We start from the raw sequence: 19626 nt of genomic DNA on the forward strand, positions 1-19626 counted from the left end.
GAAAGGCGAACTGGTGCTGAATTAATTGAATCCAGAAAAATGAGTAAAAGAAGCGGCGCGCTGCATCGGGAGAGCGAGCATCTGTCGTCGAAGCAACCGGATCGAGGCCTAGCGCACCCCGCCTCCCCCAAGGTATGCAGACTCCCAGAAGTTAGCCAGATTTCGCCTCGCGAAGTGCGCTGCGAGCCCATCCCCGCTCAGGCTTCCTCACAGGAACTGACTCAATGCTTGGAGGCACTCAGGGCTGAAATTGTTGCGTCAAAAGACGAAATCCTGGAGCACGTGGATGCTCTGAGCGCCGAAATGAGGGAGCTGGGGGGGAGGGTTGAAGCTTTGGAAGAGCGCGCAGACGAGCTGGGGGAGAGACACGACGAGACAGACAAACGCTTGCAAAAATTGACAGACCAGGCGGAGGATCTGCGTTTGAAATTAGATGACCTTGAAAACAGGGGGCGCAGGCAAAATCTTCGCTTTCGAGGAGTACAGGAAAATGGAGACCAGGAAGATGTCCAGACAGTGGTGCGATCTATATGTGCACAGTTGATGGGCCCAGATTTTGATACCAGTGAGATAGAATTGGCAGAGCTCATAGAGCGCTTGGGCCTGCGAGGGACAACAGACCGCGAGATATTGTGGTGCATTTTACCACCTATGCTTGCAAAGAAAGGATTTGGCAAAAAGCTCGACAATCCACCAACCTTGAATTCAATGGGGCCCCCGTTGCGGTCTACCAGGATCTTTCTCTGTACACCTTGACCTTGAGAAGGAACATGAAGCCGGTCATAGAGGTCCTAACTAAGGAAAAAATATTGTACAGATGGGCATTTCCGTTTGCAATTTGCTTTGAGATTAAAGGGGAGAAACTCCGCTGTCGCACTGTGGAGGCAGCATGGAAGAGCCTTTACGAGGTGGGATTAACATCTACAGAGAGTCCGCCGACGGAGTTGGCTCCCGCAACAAAAGCGCGGCTGCAGAGATGGAAAAGAGTTGAAAAAGGAGCAAAGAAACCACGAAACCAGACCTGAGAAGCACCAACTGGACAGTGTGGTGAAAAGATAGCTCTGGAGTTCAAAGCCCCAGCAGGGGAAGTGATGACTTTATGATTAAGTGAGAGTGACTTAAACATTATCATACGAAACAAGACAGTTGATTTTCATATGTATCTGAGAAGATAAGTGGAGGTGGGGACGTGAGAAGGAGGGGATTGAGGGGTTCCGTCTATTTTGGGTTAAAAAATTGTAGTATAAAAAAAAAAAAGGTTGGAAATCAGTTAGTGGAGTTTCTTCTTCAAAGTCCCAAGCAGTATCTTAAGGAGCTGCTTGGTGGGTTGTTAAGAGGGAAGGGAAGGGAGGGAGGCAGGAGGGGAGAAGGAGTTAGGGTGGGTATGGATGGGGGGGAGGGGATAGTAAGGGGAGGGAATAGTAGGGGAGAGAGGGAGCTAGAGTTAGGATTAAGTCTTCCCGGGGTTATAATTTATTGTTCACTGTACCGAAATATAAATGGTTGATTTTAGGGTTTGCACATACAACATAAAGGGGCTGAACTCTCCATATAAGAGGCACGCACTGATGCGGGAGTTGAATTTGATGAGACCGCGGGTTGTCTTCCTGCAGGAAACTCATTTTCAGCGAAGACACGAAGGGCTTTTGAATTTTAAACAATACCAGCAAGTGTTCTGTGCCTCCGATGTGGCTGGTTCTAAAAAACGTGGTGTAGCAATAATGTTTCATAAAGACACTCAGGTACAAGTCTTACACTCTAGAAAGGATAAGGAGGGCAGATTTTTGCTATTGCACGTGATGTTGGAGCAGGAGGAATGCACATTGGCTAATGTATATGCCCCGAATGAGAGGCAGGATAAGTTTTTCATGCGCCTGAGGAAGGAACTACAGGCCTTTGCTAAAGGTAAACTGATTGTGGCTGGTGATTTTAATGCCACCATGCAGCCAGGTTTAGATAGGTCAGCTCCTCCTGCTCTGATTGACCGTAAAAATTCTAGTGCTTTAAACTACTTGGTCGATGAGATGGGTTTATATGATCCCTGGAGAATTGGGAATACCAGGGGAAGGGAATACACCTTTTACTCAACAGTACACCTCTCTTACTCCAGAATTGACTATGTTTTCTTGGACAAGGCATTGTCGATTGGAGGGGGAGGGGCTAACATAGGTCACATAACGATTTCAGATCACGCTCCAGTCTGGGTCAATATTCCATCATTGAGGGAGGAGCAGCGTGACAGAAGATGGACGATTAATAATTCTCTATTACAAGACCCGGAGCTGGTGGGGAGATTTTACCCAGTACTAAAAGAGTATTTTGACATTAATATAGATTCTGGACCATCTCTGGGTACAGTTTGGGATGCATTTAAAGCAGTAGCGAGAGGGTTTTTTCTCAAGCAGGCTGGTCAAAAAGCTCGAGTTCATAAGGAACGCCTGTCTAAATGTATGGATAAATTGGGGGAGCTAGAGCTTAAATATAGAGATACTGGGTCGGTGGCCGATTATCGGAGGCTGCAGGCTATGAGACTGGAGGTGACTGATCTGCATGAGGATAGTTTGAAATTTGTGCATGCAAGGGTTAACCAGGTGTACTATGCGGGTGCTAATAAACCTGGAAGATTATTGGCCACTAAGTTACGAAAGATGAGATCTGACCGAAATATACTAAGGATGAGGGGTACTAGAGGTGAGGTGGTGCACAAATCCACACAAATCAGAGATTGTTTTGCACAATATTATGAACAATTGTATCGAGAGGATGCTGCTGTACAGTGATAAAATAGATGAATATTTGGAGGCGAGGGGCTTGAATGTGCTTTCTGAGACACAGAGATTGGACCTGGACCGACCGGTGGGAGTAGATGAAGTTATTCAGGCCATCAAGAATCTGCCAACGGGGAAAGTGCCGGGGCTAGATGGTTTTACAAACGAATTTTATAAGACATTTGTAACCCAACTAGCGCCCTATTTGACTTTGATCGTTAATTCGGTGCGAGAGGGAGCTTCACTGCCATTGACGATGTTGGAGGCATGGGTGGCAGTAATACCAAAGCCTGGTAAGGATAGAACTGAATGCTCTTCGTACCGCCCAATATCGATACTCAATACGGACGTAAAAATTTTGGCGAAGGTCCTGGCCACTAGGCTGGGGAGGCTTTTGCCTTGTTTAATTCACCCAGATCAGGTAGGCTTTGTAGCTAACAGACAAGCTATGGATAATATCCGGAGAACAGTGGACCTTTTATATGCAACTCGGATGAGGGCTAACCCGGTGGTTTTATTGGGGCTGGACGCTGAGAAAGCCTTTGACCGGGTCCACTGGGGGTTTCTTGACAAGGTCCTAGCTAGGGCTGGGATAGGTACCCAATATAGAACTTGGATTAGGGCATTATATACGGGGCCACGGGCTTGTGTGAGGGTGAATGGGGGACACTCGGCGATGTTTCAGCTAGGAAGGGGTACGAGGCAGGGGTGCCCGCTGTCTCCCCTACTCTTTGCTCTGGCAATGGAGCCCCTGGCGGAGGCGATTAGAAAACATCCAGACATAGCCGGGGTGAAGGTGGGAGGACAAGAATATAAAGTAGCGTTGTTTGCTGACGATGTCCTCCTGTCATTAACAAACCCGCTGATCTCCTTACCTAACCTCATGAAAGTGATACGGGAATACGCGGAAATTTCAGGATATAAACTTAATGCTAGTAAGTCTATAGGAATGGCAGTTGGGGTGCCTTCGAGTGTAATGGAGACTTTGAAGACATCCTTCCCTTTTAAGTGGGAGGATAGTGCATTGAGTTACTTGGGTGTGAAGATCACTAGTAATATAGCCGCTCTGTTTGATAATAACTACCAAGCCCTTAAGAGGGAGATACAGAGGGATCTGGACAGATGGTTGGGTGTGGGACTGTCTTGGTTCGGGCGCATTGCAGCAATTAAAATGAACGTCTTGCCCAGGCTGCTATACCTGTTCCAGGTTTTGCCTTTAAAGGTGTCTAGATCCTTCCTGTCTGGCCTTCAGGATATTTTGATCCGATTCATTTGGAATCATAAAAGACCACGATTGCCCCGAACATTGCTATACAAGAGTAGGAGGGAGGGAGGCCTCGGAGTCCCCAACCTGACGTGGTATTATTGGGCGGCCCAGGCGAGAGGTGCTATAGACTGGTTTAGAGGGGAGGACCATAAAAGATGGGTGGCTATAGAGCAAGCTTTGGTGGGCTCGCGACCCCTGAACCATTTAATGTGGCTACCTAGTAAACATAGAGGAAGGACAGACAGATTTCCTCCCACAGTCCAGGCTACGTTTCATTATTGGGACTCTATGTTCACAGACCGTCAACCGATATTATCAGGCTTAGCCCCAATTGCAGATAACCCCTCCTTTGAACCGGGTGTGGGCAGTAGACCTTTCAGTGACTGGGCTGTAGCAGGCCTGGATTTGTTAGGGCAGTTACATGTGGGTGATAGGGTGACCCCTTTTGAGAACTTGATGAAAGATTATGGACTTAGCTCCGGTGATCACTATGCCTACTTGCAGCTTCATCACTTTCTCAAGGGACCTGTTTATGGTATATGCTTAAAACGTGACACACACCCGATGGAGGAGATTTGTGTAGACACGAAGCGTACGAAGGGTCTGATATCCTTTTTATATGATTACTTAATGCGGCTTTCGAAACCGTATGTATTACATAGACAGAGATGGGAGCAAGAACTACAATTTACACTTCCTAAGGCCAATTGGTTGACTCTGGAAAAGAATATTAGGAAGGTATCATTAGCAGTGGCCTTACAAGAAAATGCGGTTAAGGTGCTTTACAGATGGTACTTGACTCCTGCTAGACTACACCACATGAATGCTCAAATATCACTTAGGTGCTGGCGAAACTGTGGAGAGGTGGGAACTGCAGGGCACATTTGGTGGAAATGTCTGAAAGCACAAGCTTATTGGAGAGGGATTCAAGCACGCCTTCAGGGATGGATTGGCAGGTCTGTGCAGTGGCATCCCTCGATCTTTTTGCTGGGAGCACGACCTGAAGGTCTTGAAGCCCACCAGTGGCTCCTGGTGCGGGCCACTCTCAATGTGGCAAGGGTGAACTTGGCTCAAAGCTGGAAATCCCCTTTGGTCCCCTCAATGGTAAGATGGATAACCAATGTTCGCTATACCTGTGAAATGGAACGGTTGACTGCTGTAAAACGAAGAATGTTGCCTAAATGGCAGAGAATTTGGGAACCCTTTTTGGCTAAGTGCGTAGAATAATATATGTTTTGGATGTTATAAGAAATAAGAGGGAAGACGGGTGGGAGGGGGGAGGGAGGTTTAGAGTTGATAGAGGGGGGAAGGGATATAAAGGTGGGGTAGATGTAAATGTAAAATCATAAAATCTTTGAAGTAATGCGAGCTCCATATATGAAACTGTTAATCTGCTAACACTGTTATTAGTTATCTTGATTAGTTTGACCTGGATTGAAAGTGAATCACTATACCTTATGGATATTATGTAAAGAAGGTTAAAACTTATGTTTGATTAACAATGTTGAATAAAGACTTCTATAAATTAAAAAAAAAAGAAATTGCAGGTAGAACGCGTGGAGTTTTTACGTACGAAACTACAACAAAAATTTTATGAATTCGGGAATAAATCTGGACAGATGCTGGCTAATCTTCTGAGGCATAGACAAAGGAGCCACACAATAACAAAAATTAAAGGGGCAGGTGACAAGATGTACTATGGAGATGGTGAAATTAGAGATCAGTTTGAAAAATTTTATCAGGTTTTATACCGTAGTGAGAGGGGGGCAGAGGGGGGAGAAATCAGGAAGAGTTTAGGGGAGTTGCACCTCCCAAGGCTGTCCAGTTTGGAACGCAAACAGTTGGAGGCCCCATTTCATCTTGAGGAGATTCAGCGGGTGATTAGGGGTCTCCAAGGAGGGAAGGCGCCCGGCCTGGACGGATATTCTGCCAGGTTTTATAAGACGTTTGTTGGGGAGGTGGGGCCCATGTTGCTGAGGGTTGGGAATGCGTGCTTTGCTGGCCAATCGTTGCCAGGGAGCATGCATGAAGCAGGGATCTCCCTGCTTTTGAAACCAGGAAGGGACCCGGCGGTATGTGGCTCCTATCGCCCCATCTCACTGATAAACCTAGATGTTAAGATCTTATCCAAGGTAATTGCTGATAGGTTAGGAAAGGTTCTGCCTACGCTGATTCACACTGACCAATCTGGGTTTGTCACGGGGCGGCAGGTGGCGGATAATATTAGACGCACCCTACATGTTATGTGGGTAGCCCAACAGAGGGGGATCCCAGTGGCTTTTTTGAGTACGGACGCAGATAAAGCGTTCGACAGGGTGGAATGGCCCTATTTATGGGAAGTGCTGGAATATCTGGGGTTTGGTCAGGGGTTGATAGGGTGGTTACAACGGTTATATGAGAAGCCAGTGGCTAGAATTAAAGTCAATGGGGGGTATACCCCAGCTTTCCAGATCGAACGGGGTACTAGACAGGGGTGCCCGCTGTCACCACTGCTATTTGCACTCTCGATTGAGCCTTTGGCTCAGAGGGTGCGGGAATCAGTTGACATTCCAGGAATTATGATAGGTGGTTCTGAACACAAATTGGCTTTATTTGCTGATGATGTGTTATTCTTTGTAAATAATCCGGGGTTGAATCTCCCTATATTGTTGGCAGAGTTGGAAGAGTTCAGTAGGCTTTCTGGTTTTAAGATAAACTATGACAAATCTGAAATGATTGGGGTGTCCATAGCACAACATAAGATGGAAGAGCTCTCACGTAGTTTTCCTTTTAGATTGCGGAGGGATAATATTAAATATTTAGGAGTTAAAATACCTGTTCAGATCCCTCAGCTATATCAGCTAAATTACATACCGTTATTCCATCAAATACGTAAGGACATGGAGGGTTGGATGGGAAAGTGGGTGTCCTGGTGGGGAAGGATAGCATCGATTAGGATGAATGTATTGTCTAGACTTTTGTTCCTGTTTCAGACATTGCCGGTAGCGGTCCCTGGGAGGGAGTTGAGGATCCTACAGCAAGCTATATTGAAGTTTATTTGGGGGGGCAGAGCTCCGAGGCTCAGTAGGAAGCTGCTTTGGCGGTCAACAGAGTTGGGTGGGAGAGGGGTTCCGAACCTTGAGTGGTATTATTGGGCAGCACAACTGAAATTTATATCCACGTGGGGTCAGGAGAAATGGTCAGTGGTAGCATACATGGATCAGGAGATGGTGCAGCAGCATAGCCTGCAGTCAGTAATATGGGCATCTTCAACTTACCCCACTATTGGCAGGCTCACTACCAATCCGTTTGTTGGGCATTTATTGACACTATGGGGTTCCCTTAGGACACGCTTTTGGAAAACTAGAAACACATCTACATACGCTTATATTCGGGGGGAACCTACATTTAGGGTGGGGTTGGGAAATCCGGTAGCAAAGAGGTGGGCTGAGAGGGGCTTATTGAGGTTTCGAGATTTATTAGAAGATGGGAAAATGAGATTGTTCACAGAGCTCAAGGAAGACTATGGGGTTTTGGATAGGGATAGATTCTTTTACTTACAGGTCCAACATTACATTTATACACAAGGATGGTTACGAAAGGATCCAGAGGATCATGAAGAATTAGAGAACTTGTGGGGCTCTCTGGGAACAATGAAGGGAGTTATATCTAAGTTGTATAAATTTATAAGGGGTAGGAGTTTTGAGAAATGTTTGTATATGACTAGATGGGAAAGGGATTTGCAGAAGGAATTAACAGTACATGAGTGGAAGGCCATTATTTTGGAAGTTAACAAAGCATCGACATGTGTGTTGCTGAAAGAAAATGCCTTCAAGGTACTCTCGAGATGGTATTTTACCCCACATAGGCTGCATGTGATGTTTCCAGGGGCCTCACAGTATTGTTGGAGATGTTTAACGGATGTGGGAACTTTTTTACATATTTGGTGGTCCTGTGGGAAATTACAAGTGTATTGGCAAACTATTACTGCAAAGATAACTGCCCACACAGGCAAGAACTTTTTGTGTGAGCCTCAGTGGTGCCTGTTGGGCTTAGGGAACAGACGAGGAGCTAAATGGCAAAGACGTTTGAAGAGGATGTGTTTGACAGCTGCAAAGAGTGTCATTGCTCGGTTTTGGAAACAGCAAGAGGCACCAACAGAGCAAGACTGGCTTCTAAAACTTTCCCTAATTGAGGAAATGGAGAAACTAACTGACAAAAGGTTAGGAAATTATAATATGAATGATGAACTCTGGACACACATAAGAGCCATGACCCAAGTGAGTTAGCAATAGGTGTGTGATGGGAGAGGGGAGGGAGGGTAAGGGGGGGTTGGGGAAGGGTGGGGGGGGGGAGAAATAACAAATTTAAGTTTGTAATTGTTTATTTGCAGATTTATAGTTGTTTAATAAGAGAGAATGCTTAAAATAAGAGATGTATAGAATTGTACACCATTGAGGAAGTATTCAAATGTCTGCTTTGAATGGTGGAAGTAATGTTTATTCTGTTGTTTATTAATAAAAAACTATTGAAACATAAGAGACCCCACGTGCTTATCCCACGCTTTCTTAAATTCAGACACTATCCTTATCTCCACCACCTACACTGGGGGGCTATTCCATGCGTCTACCACCCCTTCAGTGAAAAGGTATTTCCTTAGATTACTCCTGAGACTATTATTATTAGCATTTGTATACTATAACCTCTGAACTTCATCCTATCATGCTTTATAAAATCCCCCCTCCCAAAATCTCTAATGAATATACAGCAATCAGAAAAGGGCTACCAAAATGGTACAGTCCCTAATATAAATCCTATGAGGAGAGACCTGAGGAGCTACAGATATGTATAATTCAGAAAATGAGAGGAAAGTAACAGTACATACAAATACTTCAGAGGTATACTGCCCTGCAATGGCAAAAGGAAGTGAGTGCTTCAGTAAAAATAGCCACTTTCTTCCTTTTGCCATTGCAGGGCAGTATAAACATTGTAAACAGATCTACCACACATAGAACATGGGACAAGAGGTTAGACAAGGCTTTTTTTTTTTTTTTTCAGAAAAAGGAAGGTAGGTACATGAATAAGACTCCCAAAGGACAATATGGAAGCACACATTTTAGCTGAATTTTAAAAAGCCTGAAAGAGATAAAACAATCTCTACTTATTCTGGCTCTTTAACAGAAAGAACATAAAAAAGAGGTCTGTGGGAGTTTATCTTCTGACATGCTAAACGTTTAATTTCTTCTCTTGATGATCTAGAGGCATATTTTCAAAGCACTTAGCCTTCCAAAGTTCCATAGAAACCTATGGAACTTTGGAAGGCTAAGTGCTTTGAAAATATGCCTCCTAGTCTACTAGATAACACCACTTAGAGCAGAGAAAACCTTATCCTCCATTAACAAGATGGGCATTTTGTAAAGTGCTCCTAAATAATAAGAACAGCATTACTGGATCAGAATTCTGCTTCCAACAGTGGAAGACCCAGATCACAAGTACCTGGCAGAAACCCAAAGAGTAGCAAGATTCTATGCTACCAATCCTTGAGATAAGCAGTGGCTTTCTCCATGTCTATCTTAATAGTAGATTAAAATAGACATCAAACTGAAGACATGCTACACACCAGCTTTTGAAGAAAACCTGTTAAACAAGAATATTACTGTAAAACAAATCCTGGACCACAGAAAATGTAATCTTGGAATTTTCTGCTACAGCACTCATATTCTATTCCAATGATACCATGAGTATTCACACATTTTACAAAGCCTTATAAATATAAATACCTAATATAATAATTCACACCTCCAACATTCTTAAGCTGACTCCGTGGCAGTGAAGCTGTGTAGTGTTCGTAATCGCCCAGCCCTCAAGGGAACTCTGTATAGTTGCCAGCCCCCGTGCCTCCCTCCCTCTCTCTCTCTGCCCTCCAAGCACGACCTGTCCTCTGGCAGCCCCTCGCCTTCCTAAGTGCTGACTGTATTTTAAAAATTCTTACCTTGGGGTGCGGCGTCCACAGTGAAGGCAAGCGGGGCTTCAGACTGCCTTCACATGTGTCTCAGCTCTGCCTCTGGTCCCGCCCTTCCGGAAACAGGAAATGAGGGCGGGACCAGAGGCAGAGCTGAGACACATGCAAAGGCAGTCTGAAGCGCCGTTTGCCTTCACTGTGGACGCCGCACCCCAAGGTAAGAATTTTTAAAATACAGCCAACACTTAGGAAGGCGAGAGGCTGCCGGAGGACAGGTCGTGCTTGGAGGGCAGAGAGAGAGAGGGAGGGAGGCGTCCTGCAAGTCGAAGGGGAGGGGAGGGGGTCATCCTGGAACTCGAAGTGGAGAGAGGCGCGGGGTCTCTCTCTCTCTCTCACACACACATACTCACTCTCTCACACATACTCTCTCCTAACAGTTCCCTTCAAAACATAATTGCCATTAGAGGACAACCTTGCTAGCGCCCATTTCATTTCTTTCAGAAAAAGGCCTTTTTTACTAGTATATAAAATAGGCTTACAAAGAACAGATGTCTATCTGTAAACAGCAGAGTGTATATGCGCATCCAGTAAAGGTCAGCCCCTGCACTGCACCAGGACGAGGCTACTCCTGGAAACATCTGCCAACCACATACAATTTATGTCCTCTAAAGCCCAGATGCATCAACCAAACGTAAAAAAATCTAAAACGAAAAAGAGGCAGATGTACTAAAGCTAAATGAGCCTTTAATGACTCTCCAACGAGGAAAATTTGATCCGTTGCATGCATCAAAGGGCTTTTACCGAGGAAGCCAGCAGCTAACGAAAACGGAATGGAGATGAGCAATTAGTGTGAAAACCCCACTGAAACGACATGCACTAACCTTTTCCAATTGCCTTTACGCAGGAAAAAGGCAGGAAAACTAACGAGAGGTCTGGACCACTCGTTAGGTCAGCTCTGTGGCAGGAAAAATCATTAAGAGAAAAAATAAACAAACTTTGAGCCAATCCCAGCGCATTAGCAGAGCTAAAAGCGCTGTGATTGGTCCAAAGGACGTCAGAAAAACAAAAATAAATAAAATAAAAAAAGGATCGGGAGGGGGCAAGGGCGCTCATCAGGAGCGTCCTGTACGGACGGCCTTGCCCCCCCCCCTGCGCTCGCCACTTTCCGCCGCTCCCCCCACCCCGAAAAAGCAAAATTCGAGCAGCCCCTGCCCCCCTCCCTTCCTCACTACTGTCACCTCAGCTCCGCCTCCCGACATCCTCCGTCCTGTGCCCCGCCCCCTTTTGGGGTCGTCGCCGCCATTCCCCTCTTCCATCGGGCCCCCCTCCCTCTTACCGGGCCCGTACAGCGCCTCTCTCCTCTGTCCGAAGGCGCTGCACGGGCAAGAAGAAAGCTGATGGCTGCCTTCGCCCAGCTTCAATGGCGCGTCTTTCTCCTGCTGGGCCCGCCCCTGTCTGACGTCAGTAACCTACGTAGGTTACTGACGTCAGACAGGGGCGGGCCCAGCAGGAGAAAGACGCGCCATCGAAGCTGGGCGAAGGCAGCTATCAGCTTTCTTCTTGCCCGTGCAGCGCCTTCGGACAGAGGAGAGAGGCGCTGCACGGGCCCGGTAAGAGGGAGGGGGGCCCGATGGAAGAGGGGAATGGCGGCGACGACCCCAAAAGGGGGCGGGGCACAGGACGGAGGATGTCGGGAGGCGGAGCTGAGGTGACAGAGTAGTGAGGAAGGGAGGGGGACCGGGGCAGCTCGCATTTTGCTTTTTCAGGGTGGGGGGAGCGGCGGAAAGTGGCGAGCGCGGGGGGGGGGGCAAGGCCGTCCGTACAGGACGCTCCTGATGAGCGCCCTTGCCCCCTCCCGACCCTTTTTTTTTATTTTTATTTTGATTTGGGAGCCATGTGCTTGTGATTTGACTGTGTTTTGACTGTTTGTGGCATGCGCAGAGCAGCTAACATAACGCTTGGCTGCTCTGCGCATGATTTGGGGGCTGATTAACGATGTGTATTGTGATTCTTTGGTACATTGTACGTTTCAATACCGATCTCAGCATGTGTGACTTTTTTTTTTGGTGCATTTTTCGTTATTTTAAAATCGTTAGGGACTTTAACGATTTAGATTTTTTTACGTTTGGTTGCTGCATCTGCCTCAAAGTCCTTAACAAATTTTTAAAAACGAAGAATGCACAAAAAAAACAAGCCACACGTGTTCGGTGGTATTGTAAAGTACAATGCATCAAACTGGTGTAATCCCTGTCGTTAATTGGCCCCTAAAGCATGCGCAGAGCAGCCAAGCGTTATGCTGGCTGCTCTGCGCATGCCACAAACGTCAAAACAAAAAAAAACACAAACATGTTGAAAATAAAAGGGGCAAAGGCGCTCGTCAGGAGCGTCCTGTATGGACGCATCCCCCCACCCGAGGTCGTCAGACGGGGGCGGGCCCAGGTCAGGGAAGGAGAGACGTCCTGAAGACTCGTGGCGATCAGATGTTCTTCTTGCCCGTGCAGCACCTTCACACAGAGGTGAGAGGCGCTGTGCGGGCCCGGTAGGGCGGAGGGGGCGTCCGGTGGAGGGGAGCGGTGGCGGCGACGTCAAGGGGCGGGGCATGGGGTGGAGAATGGAGAGAAGGCTGAGCTGTGGGAGGAGAAAGAGGAAGGGAGGGGGGCCAGGGGCTGCTAAACTTTTGTTTTTATTTAATACAGAGGGAAGCTGGGAGCAGCGGCAACCTCGGGTGGGGGGTGGGCAAGGCCGTCCATACAGGACGCTCCTGACGAGCGCCTTTGCCCCCTCTTTATCCCTTTTTTGCTTTGATTTTCTTTTTTATGCAGGGGGAAGCGGGGAGCCACGTGTTTGTGTGGGTTATTTATATTTTCAAACGTGCCAGCTTGGATTTTTATGCTGCAGGGAGAAGCGGGGAGCAGTGTGTGTATGACAGCTCAAGCCTTAACGACAGCTCTGACCTCACGTTAAATATTTCACGGTAAAAGATTCAGTGCAATCATCGGTATGGTTAGCGCATCCCGAATTGTCCATATTACAATTGTAAGTGACTCGTTTGCATTCCGTTTTCGTTAGCTGCTAGCGTCATCGGAAAATGGCCTTTAATGCATGCTATGGTTGAAAATTTCTTCGTTAAAGGGTCGTTAAAGTTTAGTGCATCTGGGCTTAAGAGTACAGTTATCACAACAGCAACTGCCATGCTTTGTTAATTCTGGCAAAGGAACATTCACACATCACAAGTGGGACCCTTGATAAAACATGGCAAACATGCAGCACAATTTCTTGTGTTCCACACTATTGCTATCTTGCTACTAGTTATAGTAACCAGAAAAAGGATTTCAAATTTCCATACCCCTATTATCAGATGACAACAAATATTTTGAAACATTATTTTCTTTTGCAAAGGCGCTTAATCCCTTCACTATAGAACTGCTACAATTCCTAGACCAGTGCTCACCAAATTTTCTGTGCCCATAACCCATTCTAGCAGCCACAGACAGGGATGCAACTCCTGAGCTCTATATTAAAATCAACACTGCTCCTGGCCCTGATATAACAATGGCTGTGAGACTCCCATCATCTCTTGACTTTCGTGGAGCCCACATTGGCCTACTTACAGCATGGCAGATTTGTGTGTGCCTCAACAGCTTGTTTACAAAACCAATATGGGTTTTGTGACCCCATTTGAGTGATGGCTCACAGTTCTTAAAGTGCTGTCCTAGCCATATAGTTCACTTGGAAGTGCTTTCACCACCATCAAGTGGTCCAATTCCATTACCTCTAGGCATGGTTTGTAATTAATATTAACTTGTATCACCCATTCAGTGTAGATTAAATATGAAGGGGAGATAATGACAGAGTATCATCAGTTTACTGTCAAGGAGCACACACTAGAACTGTGATAAAACGCCAGTGCATCTCCATTCGACTCCTCCACTGTGCAACTGTCAAGTTTTCTTTCTGGACTCTGCTCCCCGTCCTTCCAGCTACAAGATAAAAAACCGTTAAAGAAAAAGCGAACATCCCTGAGAACCATGTGAGCCCGGGCCTAGGGGCAGTAGGGAAAACAAAAACAGCAGCACAAATTAGTTATTAGCACCAACTCTTTCATTTATTAACAATCAACAATAAATTATAACTCGCACTGCACGGGTCTGCCTTTTTGTCTGGCCGGGGGAAGGGGGGGGGTAATGAAGGAAAGATGCTGCAAAACGTGGCTTATTAAAACCCTCAAAAAAAATAAAGCCAAGCGAGTGCTTCTTTCCGCATCATCCCGTGAGGCGCCGGCCCGGGCTTCATCCTGAGAGAGGAAAAGAGATTGAGTTTCCCTCGTTCTCCCCTCCCTGCTCCGGTGCCCCCCTCCCAAGGCTGTACTATATATGGGGCGAGGGAGGGGAGGGTGGGTCGGAACCCGGGGGCCAGGCCCGATGTTTACCCGCCAGCCTTCCTTCACACAGACACCGCCAGAAGCCACAAAGATACACAGCGGCGGCCCTGCAGGCCTCAAACCCCGCCCGGCGGCGGGAAGAACCAGAATCTGGTCCCCTCCTTTCGGGGGCCTCCTCTCTCATTCTCAGGCCCGGACCTCGGCGGAGGAGTGGGAGGGGAGAAAGCGGGAAGCCGCGCGCTACGCACCTCGCTGTTGAAGACTTTCACCGCCTCCATGGCGACTGCCGGCTTAAATCTCTGCGCTGCTGTGAAGGGGAGACAGCGGCGGTCCGGTGCGAGCGCTGGCGGTGACTCAGCTGCCGGTTCTTGGCGCGCTGCTGCAGCAGCCGCAGCTCACGGGTGCTCGCTCTCACTCACTCTCTCTCGCGCACACAGCAACATGGCGGCGCTGAGCGAAGGGGCAGAGAGGATCCGCCAACTAGCGACCTCTGGCGGCCGGGGACCTGCAGCGCCGCCAACGGCTGCACAAAACCCCCCAAGTGGCCACCGACGGAACTGCAAGGCAGAACCTCCGTTGCCTGAAAACTGTTACCACACTCCAATACATTATTTCTTTTTTTTTTTTTTTTTTTCATTCTTTGTGTGCCGTCCCAACCACTAGGCAAGACTAGACAGTCGCTTAGGGCAGCAGCTTCTCTGGAATAGGAACAAACAGCTGTAGTCAAAGCAAAACAGTACAACATGATAGCTGTACAAACTCAAGACGGCCAGGAAGAATTGGCAATCTTCAAATAGTACATTCATAAAAAGCGTGAATCGTGATGCCTGAAAGTTAGTGTGCCCGATACTGTGCACCAACCCAGCTGTTACTGAAGGGGTGCTTTTAATGTTGTGAACTACCCTCACGTTTCCTTGGCTGAAAAGGCAGTCAAGCAAATGTTTATATATTAATTCATAATTAATATCACATGTACACCAAAACATTTCTGGGCTAGTTTTGTATAATCATTGTAAAGTACCAGAATATTTTTATTTCTACAACTGAAGCCAAGCTTTTCCTAGGTCTACTTTAATAAAAGCTTATAGACTTTTCCTCCAGGATTTTGTCCAAACCTTTTTTTTTTTTTTTTTACCCAACTACATTAGCTGTATTTACCTCTTGCTACAGCAATGAGTTCCAAAGTTTAACTATACATAGAGTAAAAAATATTTTCTCTTATTTGTTGTCAATGTGCTAATGTGTAACATCATGGGGTATCTCCTAGTCTTTGTACTTTTTGAAAGAGTAAATGATCAATTCACCTTTACTCGTTTCACTCCAATAAAGATTGTATAGACCTCTATCATATCTCCCCTCAGCCAGGGCTGCTGAGAAAAAAAGCCAGGCCTGGGGCAAACACCCCTCTGGACCCGCGCGCGCGCACACACACACACACCCTGGGCCTGCCTGCTTACTTGCTTGTCTTCTCTCCTGCTAGCACTGCTCTGCTGCACAGGTCCTTCTTCCTAAGGTGTCCAAACAGAAAGTACAGAGACCTTGGGTTCTGTTTACTAAGCCATGCAGCATTGCCAACATAGAGCCCATTCAAAGTGAATGGACTGTGTCGCCACTAGAGCACAGCCAGCCACACTAGTGGCTTAGTAAACCCCAGCGCTAATCTCCTTAGCTTTTCCTCATATGAGAGTTGTTCCGCCCCTTAATCATTCTGGTCGCCCTTCTCTGTAATAATGCATTACAGTTGGTGTTATTTTTCCTGGAATAATACAATTTGCAAAGGTGCTTTGCATCTCATTATTATGCAGTCCATAGAAACTTAAGCTAAGTTGCCTTATGGTAAAATAATGCATGCTTTTGCTGTTTAATGCACAGCAAGGGACAAAATTTGAGCACTAGTCCATTAATGCATGATAGCAACTACCCTTCAAATAGTTAAGCTCTGGAAGTCATTGCCAGAGGATGTGGTATCAGCGGTTAGTTTATCTGGGTTTAAAAAAAAGGTTTGGACAAGTTCCTGGAAGACAAGTCCATAGACTGCTATTGAGACAAACAGTGGCTTTCCCAATGTCTGTCTCTAGGATCAGTAGTATGAATCTTGTTACTATTTGGGATTCTGTCAGGTACTTGTGACCTAAATTGGTCACTGCTGGAACCAGGATATTGGGCTAGATGGGCCATTGGTCTGATCCAATATGGCTATTCTTATCTTTTTATGTTCTTTTTAATATTGCAGAAAAACATCCCTTTGCACATGTCAGGTCCAGGAGGAGACTTTTGGGACAGTCCTAGTTTTTAACTTATATTCCAAAAGGGAAGGGGGTTTATAATAAGCTAGAAAACCCAGATCTTTGTTAAGTCCTGTCAGATAGGTGTCAAAATATTTCATCATTTTTACTTCAAAGGTCTTACGTCTTAAAGTTTCCTTTTAGTATTCTCAACATAAAATCATTAATGCAGTGTTCTGCTTTTGTAAAGTGCTGTCCACAGAGGTGACATCCTGGTTGGTATTGTCATTTTTTATATGATGTCTATGTAGATTAAAACTCATCTTTAGCATCTGGTTTGTTTCTCCAATATAGCACCCTTATTCACACTTTTTACATTGAATGATATATACCAAATGAAATGCTTTGATGTTTCGCTTATATATGCTGTCATCTACCAACATTTGCTTATTTCCGATCTGACGAAGGGCAACCTTCGAAAGCTAATCAAGAGGCGGGGCTAGTGGTTGGGAGGTGGGTCTAGTGCTGGGCAGACTTCTACGGTCTGTGCCCTGAAAATGGCAGATACAAATCAAGGTCAGGTATACATATAAAGTAGCACAAATGAGTTTATCTTGTTGGGCAGACTGGATGGACCATAAGGGTCTTTTTCTGCCGTCACTTACTATGTTACTATGTATTGTTATGGCCAATAAAAAAAGGTATCATCTTATTTTCTTTTCTATGTTTTATTTTGTTTTAATTCTATTGATTACCTTTAAAAGTGGACTAACACGGCTACCACACCTATCTACCAAATATGAAGATGAGCATGTGAACGATCCCCTTATATTGAATATTTTTCCCATGTGAATGACTGTGGAATCCTGTGAAGTGTATTGGCACAGTTTGCAGCTACATATTTTGCAGGGATGTGTGCCACTCTTTGCTGTCGGAAGGCCAGCACTGGTAGGGCTGGGAATATCTCTTTCAATAGTTCATTCTCTTGGAATAGTGACTGTAGATCTTTTATTATTCTTCTCCATTTTCTTTGTGGTTTTCTTTTCTTTGTACTGCAGTAGGGTTTCCCTGGGTATTTTAAGGGAAGAGGCAACATTCTTGGAGATTATTTTGGGGTTGTAACCGTTTTGTTTGAATAATTCAGTCAGGATTTTGAGGTGTTTATCTCTGTCTCTTGGGTCAGAGCAGATACAATTATATCTTGTGGCTTGTCTGTGTATAATGGACTTTTTTTGGATGTGAAGGGTGGAAGCTGGAGTTGTGGAGGTAACTGCATCTGTCTTTAGGTTTCCTGTATATAGATATTTGTATATACTTATTGCTTATGAAAACTGTGGTGTCCAAAAATGTTACTTTTCCTGGGGAGTAGTTCATTTCATATTTAATTGTAGGATGGTATGTATTGAAAGAACTGTGAAATTGTTTGTCAGTCTCTTCTCCCTCAGTCCAAATAATAAAAATATCATCAATATACCGATAGTATTTTAGGGATTTAGACTGAAATGTATTAAAAAATGTCTCTTCTAGTTCTGCCATGAAGAGGTTAGCAAATTGGGGTGCCCTCATGGTGCCCATTGCAGTGCCATGATTTGCAGGTAGATATAATTGTTAAGGCGTAAATAGTTGTGAGTTAGAATAAACTTGATTCATTTTTTAATAGCTTCCGGTGAGTATTGGTGGTCCAGGGTGGATGTTTTTAGGAACACATCACCTGCAGCTATGCCATCTGAATGAGGAATGTTGCTGTATAGTGATTCTCTAAAAGGGCGATTCTATAACTTAGGCAGCTGTATTTATGGGAAACCACATTATGATAGAGCACATCCGCTACTCCAATCCCTACACTGGCTCCCAATTAAGGCAAAAATACATTTCAAACTATGTACCACAATATACTATATAATTTTCGGTGACAACCCAGAATACATGACCAACCTAATCAACCTACTGAAGAGAAATACAAAGAATGAAGCTAGAAACTTCCTAACACTCCATTACACTAGATGTAAAAAAAAACTTGTTCACAAATTGGCATATGCAGCGGATTTTTCATACCAAAGCACCAAATGGTGGAACTCCTTACCCCAAAACTCAGAACCATGAACACCTATACAAACTTCAGCAAACAACTCAAGATACTCTTGCTCTGAAAATTCTACCTCAGTGAGGACAAAGGCTAATATGATGCAACCATATGTTGTACAATACCAATCATACACTAAAAACTTCACCCACCCTACCCCAGACCCACACATCACCCCTTACAACTATGTTACAATGTATCCTCCCGTACCATCTACTCAAGTTACGGATGCCTTGTTACCTTCATCTTTGTAAGCCACATAGAACCAAACTTATCTGGATAATGTGGGGTATAAATGTTGTTATAAATAAGAAATAAAATAAAATAAACAATGTTAAATGCATAATAAGTGGAGGAGTAGCCTAATGGTTAGTGCAGTGGTCTGAGAACCAGGGTTTGACTTGGTATATCAAATCCCATCTCCATACCTTAAATGTTAGAAAACTAGCACTTACACCTAAGCACTATTCTGTAGTTACAAAGCCTATATTTGCAATGGGGGCATAGACAGGGCTCCCAGTTAAGCATGTGTCTTGTAGACTATTGTAAGTTACATGCATCTCTGCCACATTTAGGCATCTGCACTTATGCAAGCTCTATGGTTGTTACTGTTTCTAGGTTCTGTTATAGAATAGGCACCTAAACGGAGGCACTGAGTTACTGTCCCCTAGGTTTTGTACCTGAGGCAAAGGTAAGTTAAGTGACTACCTCGGATCATAGGCAGTACCAGGGGAATTTGAACCTAGTTTACCCTGATTGTTAGCTTACTGCTCTCTAACCATTAGATTATTCCTGTAAACCAGTGAGAGTCCTTGATTCTTCCCATAGAAATCAGAGCAGCAGTACAGGGTTTCCTGAAATCTAGGACTAGCCTTCAGCTTGGCAGCTCTGAGCTTCTATGGGTCTGCCTAGGCCTTGAGAACTGAATGGGAGCCTTCAAGTTTTGTTTTGTTTTTCAGCT

At 45.3% G+C, this 19626-nt stretch overlaps 1 protein-coding gene across 1 annotated transcript in view; it reads right to left on the reverse strand.

Moving 5' to 3' along the window:
- The window catches only part of SCAF8 (SR-related CTD associated factor 8), a 1046706-nt gene extending 1031913 nt beyond the window's left edge, over positions 1–14793 (reverse strand). The window contains 1 exon segment of the mRNA XM_030198392.1: positions 14606–14793. Coding sequence (XP_030054252.1) covers positions 14606–14635 — 30 coding nt within the window. The 5' untranslated portion in view covers positions 14636–14793.
- Between the last annotated feature and the right edge of the window lie 4833 nt (positions 14794–19626).

This window comes from Microcaecilia unicolor, chromosome 3, assembly GCF_901765095.1.
Source record: "Microcaecilia unicolor chromosome 3, aMicUni1.1, whole genome shotgun sequence".
Classification (NCBI taxonomy): Eukaryota; Metazoa; Chordata; class Amphibia; order Gymnophiona; family Siphonopidae; genus Microcaecilia; species Microcaecilia unicolor.